Genomic DNA, 23,695 nt, shown 5'->3' on the forward strand with positions numbered 1-23,695 from the left:
CGCTCGTAGTGGGTCCTTCGTTTATTTATAAATATCTTCTATATTACACTCTTGAATTATAGCTAGCAATTTGAAATTGTCTTGCGGCGGAGTGCGTGGTTATACCTCGGTCATGTTGGCCCGGTCCGGGGATAGGGTTACCATATTGCATTTTAAAAGTCCTGCTATTGAGACGGATTTTCTAAAAAAAAGTTATAACGTTTAAATCAGTCGCCTTACTGAGGTAAACAATGCACAGAGTTACTTACCATATGGTGGGCTGTCAACTTGCTTACCATTCCAATTAAATAAAAAAACCATATTTTAAAATAAAACTCGTACTAGGTATTTGCAGTACGAGTTTTATTTTAAAATATGGTTAATTTGTTTTGCATCTTAGTAAAATTGCTGGATTTAATTACACGGTCACCATATACATGAATTAGTCTAGATATAATCTGTCCAGAAGAAGTCCAGTGTAATAGTCCAGATATAATCTGGACTAATTCATATGTATGGCGACCCTAGTGGAATACGTCTAAACTGTTATTTAATGTCAGAATCCACTTGTCTACACTTCATGGCGGTGAAAATTATGTTGTGGTGTTATAACTAAGCAGCGATCTATTTGACGTAAAGTATAAGTTTTCGTTTAGTCAAATTGTTATTAATTAGATTTTATTTGTTTTATTCCACCTACATTTTTTCTTACCCACTGCCAAAAGTAGGATGACCATAATTCGACGGTACTTATGGTGTGATTTTAATGAGGGTATATTTTTATTAGAAGGTTTTATGAGAATAATACGTCTCGTCTGAAACTAATTTATGATTTTTTTAATGGTTTACATTGCTAACTAGAAGTCTACCTACCGCACGTGCCAAAAATATCGAGACAGCGTATCCGGCGTTTCGTTATATTCAATAAGAATATGAGCGGATGATTGATATCGTTTTCTATATATATTTAATATATATGTATTATACATACAAATAAAGATCTTTGTATATTTTGGCGTTTAGCTTCTGTGATAATATCTCATGTAGCGTTGTTCAAAATATGTTTTAGAGGACTTTAGTAAGAGGTTCTTAATTCGACTAGCTGATTGTAAAATTCTTTAATAATTATGATATGATTTAATAATTATATCCCCAGATAATTCTGAGGAATAGTATTAGATAGGCATGTAATGTTCATTTATAATAATTATAAACATATTTTATTATATATTAGTGGTATTATATAAATTGTCTGTTTTATTTGTAAACGAACACAATAGTCTATCAAAATATATGACAGATATTGAAATTAAAGGCTGTCGCCCACTAAACTGTTTTAGGTTAAGCGAAAAAACAAATTTCAATTTTGTATTTATAAATAAGTGTAATGGATAAAAATATTAATGCAAGTTCATTAACCGGTCATCTAACCTAGATCGATCATAGTCGTGTCAATTTAATATGCGTGGGGCAAATTTTAATATACGCTATATAATGTTTGACCTTTCAAATACTAGCACAAGTATTTAAGAACTCAAACACGGAGACTAAATTATAAATTAAAATTAACTTAGTGTTTAGTAAATTAGGTTATGTTGCTTGTATCTATCAATTAAAATGATAGTTGTCATCATGAATATACTTATATATGATATTTATAGTTTTTATTTTATGTTTATAGGTTATTATAACATATTGCGTAACTAGACTGTGTACCCTTAACATATTGTATTTTTTATTTAATTAGGATTATTAAGAACTTATTTATCCATAGAATACGCAATGCTTTGCGTAAACCAGATATCAGGCTCGCTTTTTGATATAGCCTCATAAATAAAATCATTCTTTCAGTCTTGAAAGTTTTCTTATGATATTCATACTGAGCATCTTTCATGACATGCGTCACGTGACTTGATGTTATAAAAATATCTACATACATATGTACATACATGTAATAGAAATAACATAGTGGAATAAATCTGATTATTTTAAAAAGATTAATTTTGGATATCATCTCTTCATTTTTATTTTATAAACAGCTACCTACATAGTGAGCTGTTTATGAAATAAGAATAATAGTTCAAGATATAAAGCGTCATACTTTAAAGAATAAACTGCGTAGCTATACTCGATGGACGCAAGCTTTACGTTTTCAGTAGAACAACCTAGATCACCTTGGCCTATTTAGAATCGATTCAGTTGTTCACGCATTGATTTATATCATTCGTGATACATCAATATAAGACGTCTGTATTAACCTTGTACCTATGGTGCTGCCATTGTAATGCCATTTTAGACTGTGTCAAAGAAACACAGTATTTCAAAGCGTTGTGACAAATCGATGTAATTTGATTAAATATCTTATTGTTTTTAATTAAAAATAATCTTTTTATAAATTGTAATTGCAAATATTTTGAATTGGAAGAGGAGCGAACTGGTACCTAAAATACAAGTTTCTACTTAGTTTAGGTAAGGTAATAGCACTAATGCCCGACACTGAACTAAAAGATGACATTTTCGAAAAAAATCTTTTCTATTAAGAAAACTAATCATTTAAGTAACACCACTACTGGTATTAAAGATACCTAGGGTCATTTATGATACGTGGTCAAAAGCTTGCATACATTGTCAAGCAAATTTCAAAACGGCGTCAATTGACAACAAACAATATGAGCAGGTTGATAATAAGTGCGTAATTCTTAGCGTTTTTCTTAAGGCGACTGACTTTTAATACGTATGATTTTGTCTTATATAATATATATATATGATTTTTGGCTATTGTTGGTTTCGATATTATAAATGTATGAAATTATTGATCTATTAGAACTATTTCCTTGTTGTTTTGGCTTGTTTTTTTATGAATTTGAAGTGGTGTTTACTATTAGTACCACAAATCAAACAAAACCTAAAAGATGACATGTGTGTCTTCAATTAGGGTTACATCGAACTGATTTTGTTAGCTTATTTTAATGCAAATTTAGCCTTTACGTTTTAAAACTAATGTTTGTATCTGAGTTTCGTTTATTTTACACTAGTCTAACTATAAGTAGACAGTGTCAACTATTAGGGTATACTAGGTGTCAACTATTAGGTAGCCATTAATTTCAAATTAAAGTTCGAGTACAATGCCTCCAGTAAAGGGTCTGATGTTTCGATACTCCGAAGATAATATGGAAGCAGCTATATAAGAATGCAGGCGGGACGTTCCAACAGATACTGTGGAGAAGAAAATCGGAGTCCCCGAGTAACTTTGATAAACAAAGTCAAGGGAAAGACCTATTACACGTAAAATGGGAAGAAGGTGTTATGTGACCGAAGCGGTGAAAAAATACATAGGCAAAAGCTATGGTCAAACAAGGGTTCCCAATACGAAAAGATAACTTACAAGATAGTGCTAAGAAAATAGTTCAAGACCTTAAGATAGTAAGATAGAATCCAAGAACGGTAGACCAGGGAAGAGATAGTACAACAGCTGTTTAAAGCGTCACCCTGACCTTATAACAAGGTAAATTTGACAGCCTCCAGAGCATCTGTAATGATATCTCAAATAAAAAATTGGTTTCAAGAAATTGGCACTTACCTAAACAGTAATATTCATACAGATATTCTTAATGCACCTCAGCGAGTTTATAACATGGACGAGACTACTTTCTTCGTGAACCCCACCCCAACCCCAAGGAATAAGGTCCTAGTATCAATAGTTTAGATTTGAATAGTTTAAAGTACTTAATATCATCATCATCATCATCATTCCAGATGCCAAAATCTAATTACTTTTGACAAGCAATATGGCTAAATATTGATTTTCTGACAATTATATTTTTATGTTATTTGATTATATTTTGTTGCTAATTTAATAATTTTAAAGCACAGGCTGTGCTCGGTATTCATTTTAAAGTATTTTTATTGATTTGTTTTGATGAAACAAATAATATTAGAGTGATCTTATATATGTCTACTATTAGTTCCAATTGATGTCTATTTTTGGTGGATTTGATTTTTGATGCTGTCATCTTTTAGTGTCTACGACAAACCTAAGATAAATATTATTCTTAGTTAAAAATATGTTAGTTTTAAAACATCTTACATGAAAAAGTTAATTTGTAAAAGTTGCTCTAACAGTAAAAAAAATTGTAACTGTAGTTTTTTGATAAATACATTTGTATTTTTGAGAATGAAGTTTGGTTTGTCCTTAATGTGTCTAGCATTAGTGCTTTTACCTTACATAAATTGTAAATATTGGATGCAAAATAAAAATTATTATTATTATTATTATTCACCTGTAATAACTGTCTTATTTATGATTGTAATTTATAGGTATGTATATCGATCAAAAACGATTCATTTAGATTACAGTAATCTAAATGAATCGTTTTTGATCGAAAATCTTCTATTCGTTTAAGTCTCATATTAGATCTCGGTATATAATTAAGTTTATTTCTATCAAATAAGTCATTAAAACCAATATTAATATAAGTGTATTAAAAATTTTAGTTTATCACCTTAAGTGGTAGCAGTGAGCATCTTCTAAGTCCTTGAATATTATAGTTTACTGTAACACATTATAGTTAAAATAAATAGATATACTAACTTATTATTTTACATCATAACAAAGTTTATATTCATTCCCGTTTAAGGTCATATCGATAAAATCACTCGAATGGCAAACTATGTAATTCATTTGATGACATCGCGGCAAACTGCGATGATTGGTGCTTATAAGTCGTAAAATAAGCAATGCAGTCATAAAATCGATTGTAAACTTAACAGCTAACATTGTTTGCAATCAAAATAGCCTCGGATTGGGCAGACGTGATAGAGATGAGAGCTGTACTACTTGTACGTGCCTAATATCGATTATCGATTATTAAACTATCGATATATTATATGAAGTTACGTCCGCCATTCTTACTGTTATTGGAGCATTAAAGTTATAAAGAAACATTTTTAATATCAATATTTTTCTTGCCTTAGAAAAAGTAATAGTAAGATAATTAAACTTAATAATATTCTTAGACAACTTATAAGATATTGTGATATATCTGTTTACGTTATTTTTTAACCTATTTTATAATCCTTTTCTATAATTGTTAATATAATACTTATACAAGTTTTAATGGGTTTCATAAAGCACTCTTGGCATACAAACTTAAACATATTTGTGAGCTAGCTATAGTATAAGAGCATATCTGCGATTTGTAAGAAAAAAAATAAATTGATAGTGTTTCGATCTTATTTAAAGTCAATTTAAAATTAAATATATGTATGAAATAGAAGAATAGAATAGAATTCATCGATATAAAATTAACTTGTAACATCATTTCTAATACATTATAATAATAATATAATATGTTAATTATAATTTTCTTGTTATTCAATAATACTAAATATGGGGTTTATGATGCTGTATTTATTAATTTGTTTGCAAAATTTCAATAAACCAACGATGTAGTTATAGACAAGGTTGAAGCTAGTTTAACGACATCTGCTCAGATGAAACTCTTGAAACCAATTCCGATCGATCGACATTGAATTGATCGGTTGATCAATGCCTAATAGTTCCATATTTCGTGGTCATTAATTGATGTCTAAATTTATTAGGTTTATACTGGATTTCATATTAAAAGAACAGTACTAATTTGGATTGAAATATATAGGTATGAGATTTGACAATAAATTGCCTACTCGTTATTATTATTATTAGTTTTATGTCGTCTTTGGTGACCGTTGAAGGTATGAAATGGGATTATAAAATAACAAAATATTCTGGGAAAATAAATTCAGTCGCATCACTTGCGCTCAGATGATGTTTTCACAATATTTATTTATTCAAGCGGAAGGGGAGAGTCAGTAATTGGCACACCACAATGGAGATTACGCAGCTTAGCGTCGAGTTTTGTGATTCAAATATTGACGGCCCGGTGGGCGAATATAGGGACCCTGTTATGATAATATTCCTGTCATTTCATAACAATCTGTCCAGAATACATTCACACCAAATAGCCGTTGGAGAGTTAACGTCTGTTTTGTGATAAATGATATGCATAATGTGCTTTTTAAATGGGAAGAAAATGGGCTCGCAATCATTTAATAATAGTAGTAATACGGCCTCTGTAGTATTGTGGTTCAGCTCACTTACCTCCAATGGTTGCGAGTTCGATTTCTCGCACGGTACATTTGTATTCATGAGTATGGTTGCTTGCACCAGTTTGGGTATTTTCTATGTTTATTATATTTGTATTTACAAAAAAAAATATTTCTGTGTACTTATATCAGTTGTCTAGTACTCATAACACAAGCTATGCTTAGCTGGGACTAGATGGCGCTGTGTGGATTGTCGTGAGATATTATTATTGTATTTACTGTTGTGATTGTTCTCTCAGATAGGGTAGTTAGATACATTGTCAACTGTCGATATTGCGGTAAATACAACACTTCACATGGTATTATTTTACTGAAGAGACAAGGCGCGAGCCGACTCTTCGAATTAATGTTGGTTTGTTATGGACATTTCCATTATCAGAGAGTTAGCCAGATTTGAACTTACGATGTAAGTCAGCATAGTAAACTAAATAGACAGTATAATGAATCATTGGTTTTGTTAATACACGTTTTTCTATATCATTCTAAATTAATGTACTAAGAACGAAGGTAATCTTCGTTAATGATAACTTATGTGTGTATTTTATTAACATATATGACAATGATTGCGTTAATTAATAATTGAAATCGTAATTGGAGACAATTATGTCTTATGTACATAATTTTATATGTGAGATGAACAAAAATAGCTTGAGATAATGTTTTGACCTATCTTAGCGTCAATAGTCAGTAGAAACGTTACCCGTTTGACTTTTAATAGCGGCAACAAGCGAAGCAGCATGATCACATCAATCTTCGCGATCGTCACTGTCGGCTCGGTCCGGCCCCCTGCACCCCCCATCCCCACTTGATTAATCACACGGACGTTTTCGATTAGCATTTCATGTCCTAAAAAATACACACGATCCAAATTATGACACGTTCTTAATGAATATTTGCTATTTGTCTATGTTTAGCATTATATCAGACGAAGACAAAGTCGTCTGCGTGGGTTTGTGCTTTGTCTCATTCAATTCTCATTCTTACTTGCGTGGTTATTAAGTTGTATTTCATTGTGAAAGGTTATTTATTTCAGCGAAATTACAAGGATCGAAGGAATATCTTAATCATTATATTATATGAGGTAATACAGTCGTCACAATAGATTCTGTGATAATAGTGGTGTAGGTAGTATATGCGATACCACTTCCCAGCAAGTATACCGTTAGCTTGATCGCCATTCTAATTTCATTAAAAAAATTACAGGGTTAACAATGCAAGTGTCAATTTTCGCACACTCTGACCCGAATGCGTCCATTACTGATGAAGCGCATGTACAAATATATTAGACGGAAACAGGAAGTGTCAAATGGCGTTTCGTTGTCTGTCCACGGCCCAGTTCTTCGTAGCGCTAAGTGCCTTGATGTAATTGTTCGGGCAATGCAAATAGCTCGGTGTTTGATCGTGTGTAGGTACGTACGGTGCGGTGCGGCGCCGTCTCTTCGCTTTGGGACACTTTTGCCCATGCTTCAATGTAAACCGGACGAGTTGAACGTGATTGTTTAACGGGTTTCCCGTGTTTACATTGTGATGTCAGATCAGTATTTCGCTGTTAGTATTCCATCGTTATAACCGCTTGATCATGTAATGTGAGTTCATGTTTCTTTGGTAATTTTTTATATAAAATGTTGCTATTGACGTTTTCAACATTCTGACTTCCTTTTATGATTGTACATTCAAGAAATGTCAATTTCTTTATGTAGCTGGTATGGTAGACATTCTGTTTACCTATTTAGGAAGTAGTAGTTTTCTTGAATAACTAACTACATAACATGACAACTGATGACAAAGGAATTGTGTGTTACGCATATCAAAAGTTTCCCCCGTATTTTCCTAACCAATCGAGCGTTTCGCCCTTTATCGGTCGAAGCTAAAGTGATACAAGCCTTTTATCTCTATTTTAAATTGCGAAGTTCACTTAAGTACCGGATATCGGCGTAATTATTTGCAATGACACGTTTCTCGCAGCGGGCATCAATTATATAGGTAACACAGGTACATCTAAACATCATGAATACCTACTTCGTGTTTTCCATGTATAATGTTCATGTGTATAAATGTATTAAATTAAATATTTATGACAACTTCTATTGCGTTGCTTGTGTACAGAAGGATACAGGTTGCTCAGTTGTGGGGTTTTTGGAAAGCCTCGTATATGCGTTTTGGCGTCCTACTGATTGTATGAGAATCAAATCGCTACGTATCAAAGTTTAGAAATATACCAGAAACACTTTGAATTTAGTTTAGTAAACTTAAATACATAATACAAACAATATTAAATACATAAACCTAAACATATGAAGCCAGTGAAGAATTTTCTGAAAAGATTGGCCCTTATCGGGGAGTTTGTGCCAAATAGATGAATAAAGACATATATTCAGATTACATAATAGTACCTAATAACGATTCTACGTATTTATATTATTTTAATTAAAATATATATTTATTTCTGTTTTGTAGTTATTCGGTGTCGGGTAGTCATTCATAAAATTCATAAACTTGTCATTGTTTCTGAATGATTACTATTGTAATGTATGTACCTATGATAGTTAGGTATTAATGCAATTCCTATGTTTTTCCGGGCATGCGGGCGCACGTGGCCACTGTGCGATCACCGTTACAAAACATTTCCTACATTGGAATATTAAATCCATTTGACAAACAATGATTGGTAAATGGAATTTTAAATATATTCCATTATTGGAATAATGGAGATAACGGTGAAGATTGAAACTTCTATCTTATCTGTGTATATACGCAAATAAAGTACACAGTGCAGTCTAAGAGAGACTGATCACAGATGTGATGTCTCTCTGAACGAAGAAGGCACAGGCCAGCTAATATATATAAATAAATATTTGTTTTAACAAAAAAAAAAAAAATATTATCCATCTGTACCTACTAAAACATTTTTTTGTATTCCTCAATATTGATTATTATTATTTTAATTATCTGAAGACCTAGCGTTTATAATCATAATACATACCTTGATACCTATAATATATATGTAGTTTATTGTGTATCTTTTTCTATCGCCCCTTTTAACCACTTTCTGTTTTATCCAATGATTAGAAAATACCATATGTTATTAATTTTACATTTTTTTTTTATATTTTTCCTTAATCAATTGTATATTTTTTGAATTGTGTAATAAAGAGTAAAATTAATATTAATACTTCTTGCGTATTTGTCACCTAACTCCTAAACGACATGATTGCCTGAGATCCGACAGATATGCATCTGATCAGATGGTTCCGCTAGGTTTATACAAGTAGGTATATACATAACGAGTAAAGTTTATTATATAGTCACACTTTCCATTTGTTACAGTTGTACGAGATAAGTGACGACCCGCAGAGGAAGGAGTTCCTCGACGATCTATTCTCTTTCATGCAAAAACGAGGTAAGTAATTTTCCCACAATTTCGAATCGACATTATTAAACACGTTTTGATTAATCCTCTGTAACAATTGATGTTTCTTGTAATTTATCATAAGTCTAAATGCTCCATTCACGATCATCGATTGGAATGATATGAAGCGACCGGTCAAGTTAGACGAATATAGCCATACAAACGGTATCAAATGAGAGCTCTTCCATTATTGGCGTACTGATACAAATCAGATATAAGTTAAATCAGTCATTGGTTGTATAAACGGTTTTATATTGTGGAGATCGGTGGTAGTGTGATAAGATCACGAGTGATTGACGACTTCGAGTCGTGGTACTAAAACTGTGCGCTATTAATGAAATTCTGAGTGAACACTAGAAGAAATGTTGTAAGTAACATCTGATAGTGTAATGAATGTAGAACACAGTATCAATTTCATGTACTTTAATAGTATTACATATAATAAAAATATAACTGAACGCTGTCCGTATATAGAAGATCTAAGAAAAAATTTTGGAACGTTTGTGCACGCTGATAAAAACGTAGTTTTCACTAAAATATTATAGAAAGCTTCACTTAACAAAAATGTATGTTGATTTTATTATAATTGTTAACAAACAAAGTAGTCATACAGAAACATCGGACTCAGTTTGTCATATAAATCTGGATACTTTAGTATCTTCATACAAATGAGATATTCAAATTATAAATTGTATTATTTGTGTGCTTATTTATTAATTACTAACTATTTCAGTTGTTGTTTTATGAACGTAGACATGTTTTCACATTTATAATTTCACAATTAATTAATACTTTAGTGATATTGTACAAGTGTGGGAATTCGCCATATGGAACTTAACCATAAAGATAATCATTATATTTTAAATATCATAATAGAAATAATTAAGCAGGAGATCTCTCGATCGCTTCGGGCGTCGAGATCGTGCGCGGGCGCGTGATTGATAACTTCACATCTCTCTCATTCTTACTTGTTCGTTCACGTATTTACGGTCTCTTTCTAGCATTAATTGATCTCTGTTGTTAATGGCGCCAGCATTGTCGTTGGATAGATCATGTTGATATCTGACCGCCTTGTTGTTATTCAAATCAATAGTTATTGTTACTAGGTTGTTTATAATTTGAACAGATTAATTTCAGACCAATCTCATTTAATAATGTTGTTATTTCTTTAATTTTCTAGCTAAAGCTTTTATCTTCTTTTACAAGTTTTATTAAGTACCTAATAATTAAGCAAATATATTATAAAAAATATGTAACTATGATATTGCAATATCTGTCTTAACTCTTAAATAATTAGATCGATTCACGAAGTAGCAGTACGAATACGTAATACATAGATAGTATTCGTAAAATCATTTTAAACTGTTAATTCATACCACAATGAAAAGATAAGAATTTATATAATTAATTACGTGGAATAATTAAAACTTGTTTAATACATAACAATTATTAAATATTTACGTACATTAAAGAATCATATTTTAACCGCACACTTTAAAATACCATTAAAATTTGTTACGGCGCTTTGTAATAGCATCCTCCACACGATGAGTGTATCACACTTCGCGATCAGAACGGCCCTGCTTATCTTGTTCGGAATAAATTATTATTCAATTTATCACATCCGAACGTACCCAATAAACTTCTGGTTGTTATTACGCGGAATAAGATAACAGCGAGAACTAATCGGTACTTGTCGGACTTTAAACGAAAATCAAATTAAGATTAGTTGCGATTTAAAAATATTAAAAATTTCAGTTACACTTCTTTGTCTTGATGTGTTTTTTTGTTATTAAAAATAAAAAGTATTAATTGATAAAAATAAGAAGTATACTTGTTTGGAATGTTTATGCCTTAGAGCGAACAACTTAAAATTAGTAGAATTAATTTATTCGACCCAGGTTAATCTCGCATATTATGTGCCTCCATCACTCCGACTGATCTCTTCGTATTAATAATGTTTTATCATTTATTATTGCTCATGAGTAATGAAAGTTAGCCCGCCACGCCCCGCGCCGTCTCCGCACTCTGTCTTTGTCTGGTGTTTATAAAAAAAAAAGAAATTAAGAAATTGTTTTTATTTTATTAATCTCTGACGTTTAATTTAATGCCAGCGACAAACGATTATGTAAATGTTGATCAAAGTGTGTAATATGCCTAGCTTGGTGGGTGTTCCAGAATTGATTGGTTTCTTCATACTGTTCTTTTGATTAGTTCCATTGCAAATAATTAATTATTTTGTGTTCTTATTTGCTATATGTTTTAAACGTATCGCCCGTGTGGTCGTGGACCTTATTTTTTCCAGGAAATGAATATTCAATAAATCATAATCTCGATAAATTTTAGCTGTGTATGCATTAAATGTATACTAACATGTAAAATGCAAAAGCCTGTCTGTCTGTTTCTTATCTTTTTATGACTAAACTGCTAAACAGATTTTAATGCAATTTGGCGTAATGACAGATTGTATAATGACGGCGAATATAGGCTATAACTTGTTTTAAAAAAGACGAACTCTCGGAAAACTACTAAGTCTGTTTTTAAATTAGTATTGCAGTAACAAATATCAAATTGTAACAGAAATTAAACTTAACCTTATTTTCAGTCTGTTTATTGATTATGGCACGTTATATACTCCAGTTTTATGTTCGTCACTCATTCACTTACCTACTGTTAAAAGTATACAGAAAAATCCAAATAAACGTAATAAAAAGTACTCTTTTTTATCTTCTTTCCCATTGCACATTTTACTTACATTGTACCAGTATGGCAATTTCCATTTGGCATAAGGGAGGTTTTTACGCATGCATATTTATAAAAAATACATACAACGGACGGAACCCCCATGAGGTTAAGTTCTACTCGCACATGTTTCAGTTCTTTAAGATTGTTATCGTAGTCAATGAGCATGTAAGTGGGGGTGTGCGGGGTTGAGGCGTGAGTTGTGCTGTACCACGTGACCGTCTCGTTAGCAGCTGATTGATCGGCCATCGGTCCGCTCCTGCATATGTACAGGTTGCTCTAATTTTATCACCTGTATCACGTACCTAATGATAGGTCCATTGAGGAGATTAGATCAAAATGGACCTTCTGTCAATTTCAAGTTTAGTTGAATTGTGACGTTACATGCATTAATCCAGTATTGTTAATTCTAGCAAAATGAGGATTTGTCAAGTGTTGCGTTTACCATAACTTCGACAGTTGATAATGCTTCTTACCTTACATCATTATTCTTTAATAAATGATGTCTGAGACTTGTTTATGCTATTTTCATATAATAGTCTCTAATATTTTGATTAAATTTTAATATAAAGTAAGTAAATAAGTAGTAAGTTCATGATAATCAATATAAAGTGATACACAAAATTAAATTAATGGTTTAATATACCATTAATGGTTTAATATACCCATATGTGAAAGTTATATCATTGTGATCCACTATTAGACTAAAATTAAAATATTTTTTAATAAACATTTAAAACAACAGCATGTAGATGCACATCTATTGTTTCACTTGTTAATAGCGAGTGTGGTATAACTAATAACATCTCATTCGGATTCATTTCCCGTGATTAATTATCTGTTTAATCGATATAAGATGTTGTGCCAACAACCTTCTCATATTTCTACCGAACTGCGAGCATCTAACTTGAATCTAACTTAGTGATGCTAAGGTTCATTTTCGGTTACTCCATCATCGATGATAGATTAGGTTAAAGAGTTGATCTATCAAATTTTTTTCGTTTCATTGAAGATAGCTTTTGTTGGGGGTTTAATTGGTGTCTTAAACTGGCCCGTAGTTAATTTGATTTCGAGTTGAGTCCGCGCTCATTTGTTTTTGTCTGCTTGCTCTTTAGTCGGACGAGTGTTAATCTAAACTTGATTGATTAGATGAGACTCGATATTTTAGGGCGGGGACGTTATTACGTTTGTTCCAATTTGAAAGCTTTGTAACCTATGTGGATTTAGTAGACAAAAAAGCAATTTTGTATCTCTGCTTATTAAGTTTTTTAATTACAATCATTTTTATTATGATGTATTTTAATATGTTGAATACAGTCGTTATCATATGTATCCTAAAAACTTATATTATTTTACTGTTGTAGAAATATGTAGTAAAATTATTTATGACTGGAAAAATGTATTTAATGGTAAGATGGTAGAGAGTGAAGTGACATAATTTTGTTTTTATAGTTTTGATTATAGAATACAAGAAAACCTTAAATATATTAATATCAAAAGAATTTCTCAACATTTACATTTTCCTAAGACATATTTAAAAATTGGGTTTTATTCTGTAACTAGCTGTGCCCGTGGTTCCACCTGCGTTAAATTTCAATATAAAATATAGCCTATGTGTTATTCTGATGCATAAGCTACATTACTGTAAAGTTTCATCATAATCCATTCCGTAGTTTTTGTGTGAAAGAGTAACAAACATCCACAGCACTCACAAACTTTCGCGTTTATAATATTATATATTAAGATTAAGATAGTACGACAATAAAACCGATTTCATACATTACGAAATTGGTATAGAAATCTATTCAGGATTGAATCGTGATACATCAGCATGATAATTAATTAAGCGAAAACGTAGTAAACAAACTCATTTTGCATTTATAACAATAGGTAATATAATGCCGTATTGAACTAATTAAACAATTATATTTGGCCAGTGTTTTATTATTACACTGAGTAAAACTAATGCGTATTGTCACAGACGTCCCAGTTTTAAATAACTTTAGATTAATGATCTGAAGTGCATTCCGATCAGAATGGGGGGAAGATGGATGATACTAAACTGACGTATGGCGTGTTACTCGCTAAATAACGTCGAATATCAATGTACGCAATGTCACACTCAATATTAGCTTGTTTACTTGATGATACTTTCTCTTGTTGTACCTATCATTCTATTTTTTATTCAAGATATATAACAATTTAGAATAATAATATTAATACAGACAATTCACACAGCGCCAACTAGACCCAAGTTAAGCTAGCTCAAGCTTGCGTTATAAGTACTAGATAACTGATACAAATACATACATTTATTTTCATAAATACATACATATTATACAAAGAAAATACACAGACCGATATAAATAATCATACTCATGAATACAAATGTTTGGGCCGTGCGAAGGAATCGAACCCGCGACCTTCGGAATTAAGGCAGTGTGTTAAACAGCTAGACTATTGAGGCCGTCGCATCATATGATATCATTTATTCATACCTTCATCGTGCCGTATAAAGTGTCCCAAGATTTTGCCTCGTCTATTTTCAATAGATTTCAATATCTGTCTTTTTTCTTTCACCCTGTACTAGTTAGTAATTTATTTCTTCATTTCTTTTATTTTTCATTCATTCTTCTACAACATCACATTTGAAAATGTTCCAGTATAAAGTACATGTGTAGACGATTTCCTTGTTAGCATATTACATAACAGCTAGTATTTAATTTTGTTGAAATCTTTTTATAATTTCTGAGTTTGATAAAGGAACAACATAATTTCAATAATTAAAGAGATACTAAGTGTTCCGAATTTATATTATGTACATCATGCAAATGCAAATGAATTTTGAAGTCCAATTATGTTTTAAAAATTAACACTGTAATTTAATTGTATTGAAACAATGATTTATTTTGTTACTACTACAAAGATATTGTTTCTATAGTTAGGTAATTTTAAATTTGTGAAAAAAAATTGATCTAGGTATACAAAGATATATAATATTTTATTACATACAGATCTTTATGATATATTGACATATCACTGGTTTTATCTGTATTGTGATATAACGTAAATCTTATTAACGTTAACTATAGCTTAGTAATAAGAACCTAGTATTTAAAAAAAACTTTTAAATCGTTAACTCCTTTAGTATTATATGCTAATATCCGTTTCCTTCGACGTTCCATTTTCAAATTCAAACATGCTATAAATAGTAAACAGCAAATTCCAAAGTATCACCCTCGCAAACATTACAAGAGGATCTACTAAACTTGTGACGGTCATCTTGTTCCAATAACATTGGGTAACGCTAGTCACGTGGGGTAACCGATTTCAACCCCGCATGCGACTTTACCGTTATAAAGATCTATACTCACTACAACAAAAGTGGTACGAGTGCGAGCTGCAAGTGTAGAATAAACCCTGTGTGTGTGTGAATTTATAAATATATTTCGATGTTTGTCAGGCAAATTAGTCACTATAGTCGCTAGACAATATTGTAAATTTTGAAATTGATTTTAACTGTGCAGTAGAAAAATTAATTAGATTAAGTTATACGAGATCTATGAAATAATAAAACATACTTTTCACAAATATATAAACACGGTAATATTACTCCGAAAAGTAAATCTTATAGATATCTTGTAGCATTCCATTTACTTGAGCGTTCCACGGTTGTTGTAATGTGGATAGACCTTTATGCGGACATATTCGGAATAAGGGCCAGTCTTCACCGACAAGGACAACAGCTCCAAACGAAGGATTAAAATTGTAACCTAATTCTTTTAAGCGTAGAATATATATTTGGTTGACAATTGCTAGATATGTGTATATATCTATATATATCTATCGTAGTGTTTAGACTTCCTGACAATATGAATTAATAATTAAGCATGCATAGATAACATCAGACATTAATTAGTTATTCATACATACAGTCAATGGTGTTGATTCGTTTGTTTCAACAGAATTCATTTGTCACCATTATATTCAAGTATTCCATGGTCAGATGAACCAATAGTTCCAACCAATCTTTGTTAGTTAAGTGCTATTGTCAATAAAGCTTCGACCTGCCTTAATTTAGTCTAGTGCCGAGTAAATTAATATTAAATTAGTCCAAAGTATTGATTCTTACGACACAAAGAATGGTGTAGTACAATTATTTGTAACTAATTGACGGCGTCGGTGGTCTAGCGGTTTAGCACACGGCTTTACTTCCGAAGGTCAAGGGTTCAATTCTCGCGCACACACATTTGTATATATAAGTATGATTATTTGTATTGGTCTGGGTGTTTTATATGTATATTATGAATGCATGTAAAAAAATATCTATCTATTTGTATCAGTATTCTAGTACTCATAACAGAAGCTCTGCTTAGCTTGGGACTAGATGACGCTGTGTGAATTGTCCTGAAATATTACTAATATAATTACTATATGCATGCATAATATATGTAAACCTTCTGGAAGAAATTCGCAAAATAATAGTCAAAAACATATCAAAATTCGTTGTAAGGCTTACAAAAACTAAACCAAAAGACAAACGAAAATTACGACTTTGCTTTATACCTTTTATAGTCTTGTCACTTATCTACAATATTAGCAATGTGCAAAGTAGGTTTTTGAAGATATCTACTGTAATGTTAGGGTTGCATAATAATAAGATACATAATATCGATAAGATAATGATTATTTCTATTACAATTCGGTTAGTACCACAACTTTTTTTTTAGTAGAATAATTATTATTTTGTAAATAAAAAAAGTTCCAATTCTTAATTTACATTTTTATTCTAGAAATCCGTACAATATGATGTTAATATCTTTTATGCAATATGATATTAGATTTTGTTAGTTAACTAGTGAAACTGTGAAAAATAAAAATCTTTGAAACATGATACGCACTAACAAGTTGGATTTGTTAAAAAAATCAGTCGATTAACAATCGAAACGAAAACAAATCTAGTAAAAAAAATATTGGTAATGGGTTGTTAAGACGACGAAAACAGTTGAAAGGATGAGTTAAAATTTTCTATTATTATTATTTCGTTAAAATATTCTATTAAGTACCTCATTAGCGTCAGTTATTGACTCATCACATGTAATTTAAAACCGTGCTTTCATAACGTATACCTCTTATTGTTCAGTTTACACATTACTTTTCCATATCAACATTGAACCAGCTACTGGTCTGTTTGTTTATCTCCGATGGGCCCTATTTTGTTTTTTTTAACCTACGTTTAAAAAAGATGACGTTCTATATATAGTCTTTTGTATCTAGTCAACAAATTAATCAGACCATATTCCATTTTCAAAATTCATAACTCGAACATATATAAATATTAAAAAAGAATATAGAACCACCTCTTTTTTAAACGGATTACGGAGATCCTTTATATCTTTTCACTAGTCGATAAATTAAACAGACCAAATTCCATTTTCGAAATTCATAACTCGAACGTATAAATGTTTAAAAGAGTTTAATAAAAGAAACAGCTTCTTCATTTCAACGGATTCCTTTAAGATTATGATCGATTATTTTTGTCGTGTTTTTAAAGTGTCGTGAAAAATTCTAGAGACATTTTGTCGTCGCGGTCTCATAGGCGGTGGCGTATCGGGATCAAACGCGCGTCGGCAGCTGCTTGATTCTTAAACAAATAAAAGTAGAATTAATCAATGTTGTCATAGTGATGGGGAAGTGTATGGTGATAGATCTGATGAAAGTCTATAGCGCTTTTATACATAAATACATAGGTTATACATTATCTATTTATTTTCATGCCAGATACTAGGTACGGGGTAGGGTAAGGGAGCAGAGTGTATACTCCTCTATCATATAAGACACTATCTATCTTATGAATCTATAAATTATTATGATAGGATAATTTATTACAATAGGTCAAATGTATACAAGTCAGCGGTACATATATTATGCAAGTTTTTGTTGTCTCTATTAAGGCACAAGTATAAATATTTTTTTATTGATTACTTAAATGTACGAATAATCTTACTGCCATGAGGAAAATTGTAGGTTAACCTAAAAAATACATATAATTTTTAATATATCGATATCTACACAACTTTGCCATCACTAGTGAACGCAAATGAACTGTCCTGTGTGTTTCCTGTTAAGTGTGGTCGCCGATTCGATGCTAATCTCGTGGCCGAATGTGAATTAATATATCAAAGTCTGCACCGAATCTTGGCGTTACACATTTTAATTTAATGAAATTGTCTCATCGCCGTTTACGTCTCTAGTAATATATTTATTTAGATTTAAATGTTTTGTATTATTCTTTTGTTTCTTTCTACTTCCAATATATTTGTCTGTGTTCTTTTTGATGTTCCACCGCTATACATTAGCCTCGAGCGTTATATTTTATGTTAAAATGTATCATTTGTTATGTTTTATCGCGTACAAATTACAAAGTAGTTTGATTAGAATTTTTACGACATCCTAATGAGACGGTGGAATAGGTATGGTATTATCATGGTAATGTGTATTGTTCGATGTATTCATATATCATAAAGTGTACATGACATATATTTGCTTTAGTGTTATGACGAATTGCCTTAGCATAATTATTAGGATGATTATTATGATTGTTCTCCATGTTTTTTTAATGACTTGTGCATGCTACTGCTTGTATTAATACATATGTATTAAAATTAGTTATTTTTGTAACATTTATGTATATATTAATACGTGAAGCAAAAACCTTGCGCACCTATTTAAGAGAATTGCACGGACGGAGGAGTATGAAATTTCGCATACTTATAGTTTATATAGAGAAGTAATACTGAAATGAAAAAATATATTTTAAACTATGCTAAAAATATTTCATTCAAATAATAAAAAATATTTCACACATTAACATGTATTTGCCACACACGCATATATATATATCCTTATTCTTATTCTTATTATTAATATTATTTATCTATAGTCTTACTGAATGTCAAATTAATTATGGTCGAATTGGGCGATCACTAGTAATAAATATAGTATAGTATAGTAATAATATGTTTTATTTTATGGATGATAATGGTATTCCATTATGCACCCGGTATGATAAGGGTATATGGGCACCAGTGACGGGTGGATGAATGACCAGGATGAAAATGAAGTTAGGTTAGTTAGCCCATCATGGTGAATTTTCCAGAAATTAACTACGACTGTTTCCAGGACATAGTACAGTGCAAATAATAGTAGGTACCATCAGGGTCTATTATATGTAATATTTTCTTATCTGTGTTATTAATAACAAACCCTTCCGCCTATAAATGTATATGTTCATGTCTGTAATTTTATACAACTCGCTGTGGTACCTATATGACTTTTTGAATGCAAAAATAGTATCTAATACCTGGATATTATGGTAAATGGGTATTAAAAAATTAAAACTGTATGGGACTGGGTCTTGCCTTTTCTACATATTTATTGTACAGTAAGGAATAATAAAAAAATATTAGCGGAACTCTACACTGTTTCTACTGATGTAGTAATTTTATTATAATTGACGTCACACATTAAACAAATTTTAATTATCTGTAACTGTCACAGACGTCACTACGCATTTGTGTATTTCGAATTAAGAATATTTTGCATTTGCGCTTGTTTTTTTTTAATTAAAACAGCTCATACGGTTATCACGATTAAATTATAACTTTAGATCAAAGAACGTTGATCCGGACTGTTGGTGACGGTGTCGCCGTCCGGTACTCTGTGGGTGGATATTTCATTCCGCTAAATTAATTCCGCGAATAAATCACTATCCAGAAAGTATTTGGTAGTTTCAGATGTTCAAAACGTGTTGTCATTCATTCATAAAACTATTTAGATGTTATTATTTTTGTAGTGTCTAATAGTTTTATAAAAGCTATCGTTTCGTATTTTTTAGTTATTTTATTAGATGTTTTGGTCTACAATTAAAAATTACTAGTGATGCTTACTCTTGTTGGTAGATATAAGAAATCCAGAGAGATTTCTTGTGGATTATCGTATCAAGTATCAGCTGATAGGATAACGTACAAGAAATCTCAATGAGGATCTTATATATAAGCTCTCGGGCCCTATAATATATAAACATGGAGATTTCTTGATATCCTTCCTTTGAGAAATTAAGGACAGATTAAAAAAAAGAGTAAAATTAATTCATAATCCAGTATTTAATATACATAGATGAAGCCACAATTAACATATAGTTGGAAATATCACTACTATACTACATGGTTAAGTATGGTAGATAAAATCGTATGTACTGAAACAATTATAAAAGCAATTTACTACCAACTTTAGTAGGTAACAGTATGAGTTCATACAAATATACGTCATCTCACATCTCACACGTTTTTCTAAATGAAACAATATCAGAAACATTATATACCTACTTCTATATAATAAAAGTATATTACAAATAGTTAACTTCACTTTAGTCACACGTTACAATATAACAACGAAATTGTTAACATGTAGAGATACGTAAAATGTTTATATCATATCAAGTCTGTTTGTAATATTAAAATAACCGTTTTTTTACTACATGCATATGAATATGAATACGATACCTAAATAAATTTTTTTACAATTTTTGTCTGTCTGTATGTTTGTTCCAGCTAATCTCTAAAATGGCTGGACCGATTTGACGGGACTTTTATTAGCAGGTAGCTGATGTAATAAGGAGTAACTTAGGCGACATTTATTTAATAAATAAAATAATTTAGAAAAATAAAGTATAGTTGCAAAATTCTACGCGGACAAAGTCGCACATAAGGCTAGTATTAAATAAAATGTACAACGTATTCAGACTCAGAGTATATATGTTTTATATGTTTATGTCATTCTAATTAAGGAATAATTAAATTGAAATAAATATTTCATTGGAATTACTAATGAATTTAGCGAAATATTCCACAGTACTGTGTGGTCACAAGTCGAGTTGTCAAAAACTCGGCCCCCAAAATGCATTGTATTCGATATCACGCGCGTGTTCAATCGATTATGTTTAGGTGCTGATTTCGACGCAGTCTCAATTTAAAATATTCAAGACGGGAAATCTGAGTCTCTGTTTTTAATGCAAAAGGATTAAAATATTACAGGGGCGATACATCTAAGTATTATGAACAAAAAATACAGCTTTTATTTGAATGTTTATTTATATGTAGTAAAAAAATATTATGGGAATAATCTTAGTCTTTACTAAGAACGTTTTCTTTTTCTGAAGTCTCTATAAATCAATAATTTCATTATACTAATTAATTAATTATTTAATAATAATTAATAATACTTCTTATTACATACTTTGGCGAATAAAATGTTTAACACATTTGTTTAAATTGAGTTTAAAAAAAGGATCAAAAGTAGTCTGAAACATCAGTCGAAACATTATTTGTATTTACAATTGTGTGCATTACATGTATCGTTGATGCATTACCATACCTGAAGAATTTAATTGTTATGCCTCCTTACTTGTGATGTCACTGCCACAGTTATCTCAAAACGGAATTATAGTTTTTACTTAAAACTTTTAACTGACGAAAGTTCCTCAAGTTCAAGTTGTCCTCTGTACATGTCGTTTCGCAGTAGACCTCCAAGCTCTGCGTTCAGTGTACAAGGACCTTTACACTAAAACCACGGACCGTCTCTTTCCTCACCGTTTTGTATAAGTCTATTGTTGTCCATCAGTCCGTCCGCATCCAATGCGCTCGTAAATCATATTCGTCGTAAATTCGATACGAGTTACAATGAAGCATCTCTGTTCATATTTGAATATTTTTTGTGTCACGTCTTATACAAGTTTAATATTAATATATATTATTGAAGTACATATTAATTATAATACGGCACGTGTATATAAAATCAAGGTAGTTGTTAACCTGAAAATAAATCTGTTGATATTGAATAGTTAATTTGTGTTAACACAATAAGGCGACCTTACTGAAAACAATAATTAATTTGGATAATTCTTCTTTGATATTTACTATGGTTGTTGTTAGGAATATTTATAAATTTAGTGCTACCTAAAGAATGCCTATTTTTATCAATAACAAATGATCTGTTTGATTACAAGCCGGGTATTTTTATGATATAGATGCAGATAAGTGATTTAAATTTATGTAAATTTTTCGCAATATTAATTGTGTATAATTTGTTGAGAATTCTGCGGGTTTTACGTATACACATTTCTGCAGTATGTACGCTATTTTGAAGTTTTCCGTAATCACCGACTATGTAGTTACCTATTATTAACTTTCAATACATACCTATATTTCTTTTGACATAAAACAGATTGTATTTATTGTATGATGGTGTGTCATGTTTCACTTTGTCCTGTTGCTTGATTTAATTATCAACACGTAAATCGAGATGTAGGAATGTACGAATATACCTATGTTTTTCTATTTTTTTTTATTAAAATTATTTCCCTTTTTATATTTTTATGAAATATAATTCGGTTACGCACAATAAATCGCTAATAAAAAATAGCACACAATTTCACTGTCAACAAATATTAAATCGTTTTCGTTGAAATAAAACTACACAATAATTCCATTTTATTTTCTCAATAATTTTAATTAAGGCTCGCAATGTAAAACGCTAATGAAAACATACCTAACAATTTCTCTGTCAACAAACATTAAATCGTTTTCTGTTGAATCAATTCTATTCAAAACATACTTAACTAAAATACTTTAAGGACCTTATTACAAGTCGCAAATTGCCCAGTAGCCATTGTTGCTTGACTGGCCCCACACATCACGCCGTGTTTACGCGACAAGCACGTTCGTTTACTTTGTCGCGGCGACATCTGACGTGACATGTCACACCCTTATCGTAACCCAATAGGGTACAGTATCCCTCAGCACACACAACTATTGTGGTGGAGGGCTAGACTATCAGCAAACTTGTGGTTAATTTTAAAATTCGACGTGTGAAGGGAATTTTATTTGAGTTTTATTTAAAGCTCTTTCTACATTGTTGCTTTGACTAGTGTATGATTATATTATTAAATGCAGCTTGATGTATGTAAAGAGGGCATCTGTAGTTAAGTCTAATTATATAGATAGATTGTGGATATCCGCAGATATAACTATATAGTATATAGAGTACGGTAAATTTTAATTGACGAGTAAGTACTTATATGACATCTTCTGCGCTAAAATACCATCTATAACATTTATTAACCCTTTATTTATAAAAATGACAAAAGTCTATGTAGCCTTTTTTATTATTGACCTTCTTCTTTAAGAGCTGTTATCGTTATTTAAAAAATAAAACACTTATTTAAAATGATATTACTTTTAAGTAGTTTAGTAAGTACTTTTTTTATGTATAGAAGGATAAGTAAAAGTTATTAAAGTTATTGTATCTCGCAAATTTTAAGGAAAAGTTGGGAATACATTGTACGTATTGGCCACATTGCTT

At 30.9% G+C, this 23,695-nt stretch overlaps 1 protein-coding gene across 1 annotated transcript in view; it reads left to right on the forward strand.

The window, feature by feature from the left end:
- The first annotated feature begins 3,324 nt into the window (after positions 1–3,324).
- LOC131852944 (protein dead ringer) overlaps positions 3,325–23,695 on the forward strand; it is a 54,770-nt gene continuing 34,399 nt past the window's right edge. Inside the window, exons 1-2 of the mRNA XM_059203699.1 lie at positions 3,325–3,402; positions 9,451–9,523. Of these exons, the coding sequence (XP_059059682.1) occupies positions 3,325–3,402; positions 9,451–9,523 (151 nt within the window). The remainder of the gene's footprint in view (positions 3,403–9,450; positions 9,524–23,695) is intronic.

This window comes from Achroia grisella, unplaced genomic scaffold (assembly GCF_030625045.1).
Source record: "Achroia grisella isolate CSIRO2021 unplaced genomic scaffold, CSIRO_AGI_Agris_v1 utg869, whole genome shotgun sequence".
In the NCBI taxonomy this organism is placed as follows: Eukaryota; Metazoa; Arthropoda; class Insecta; order Lepidoptera; family Pyralidae; genus Achroia; species Achroia grisella.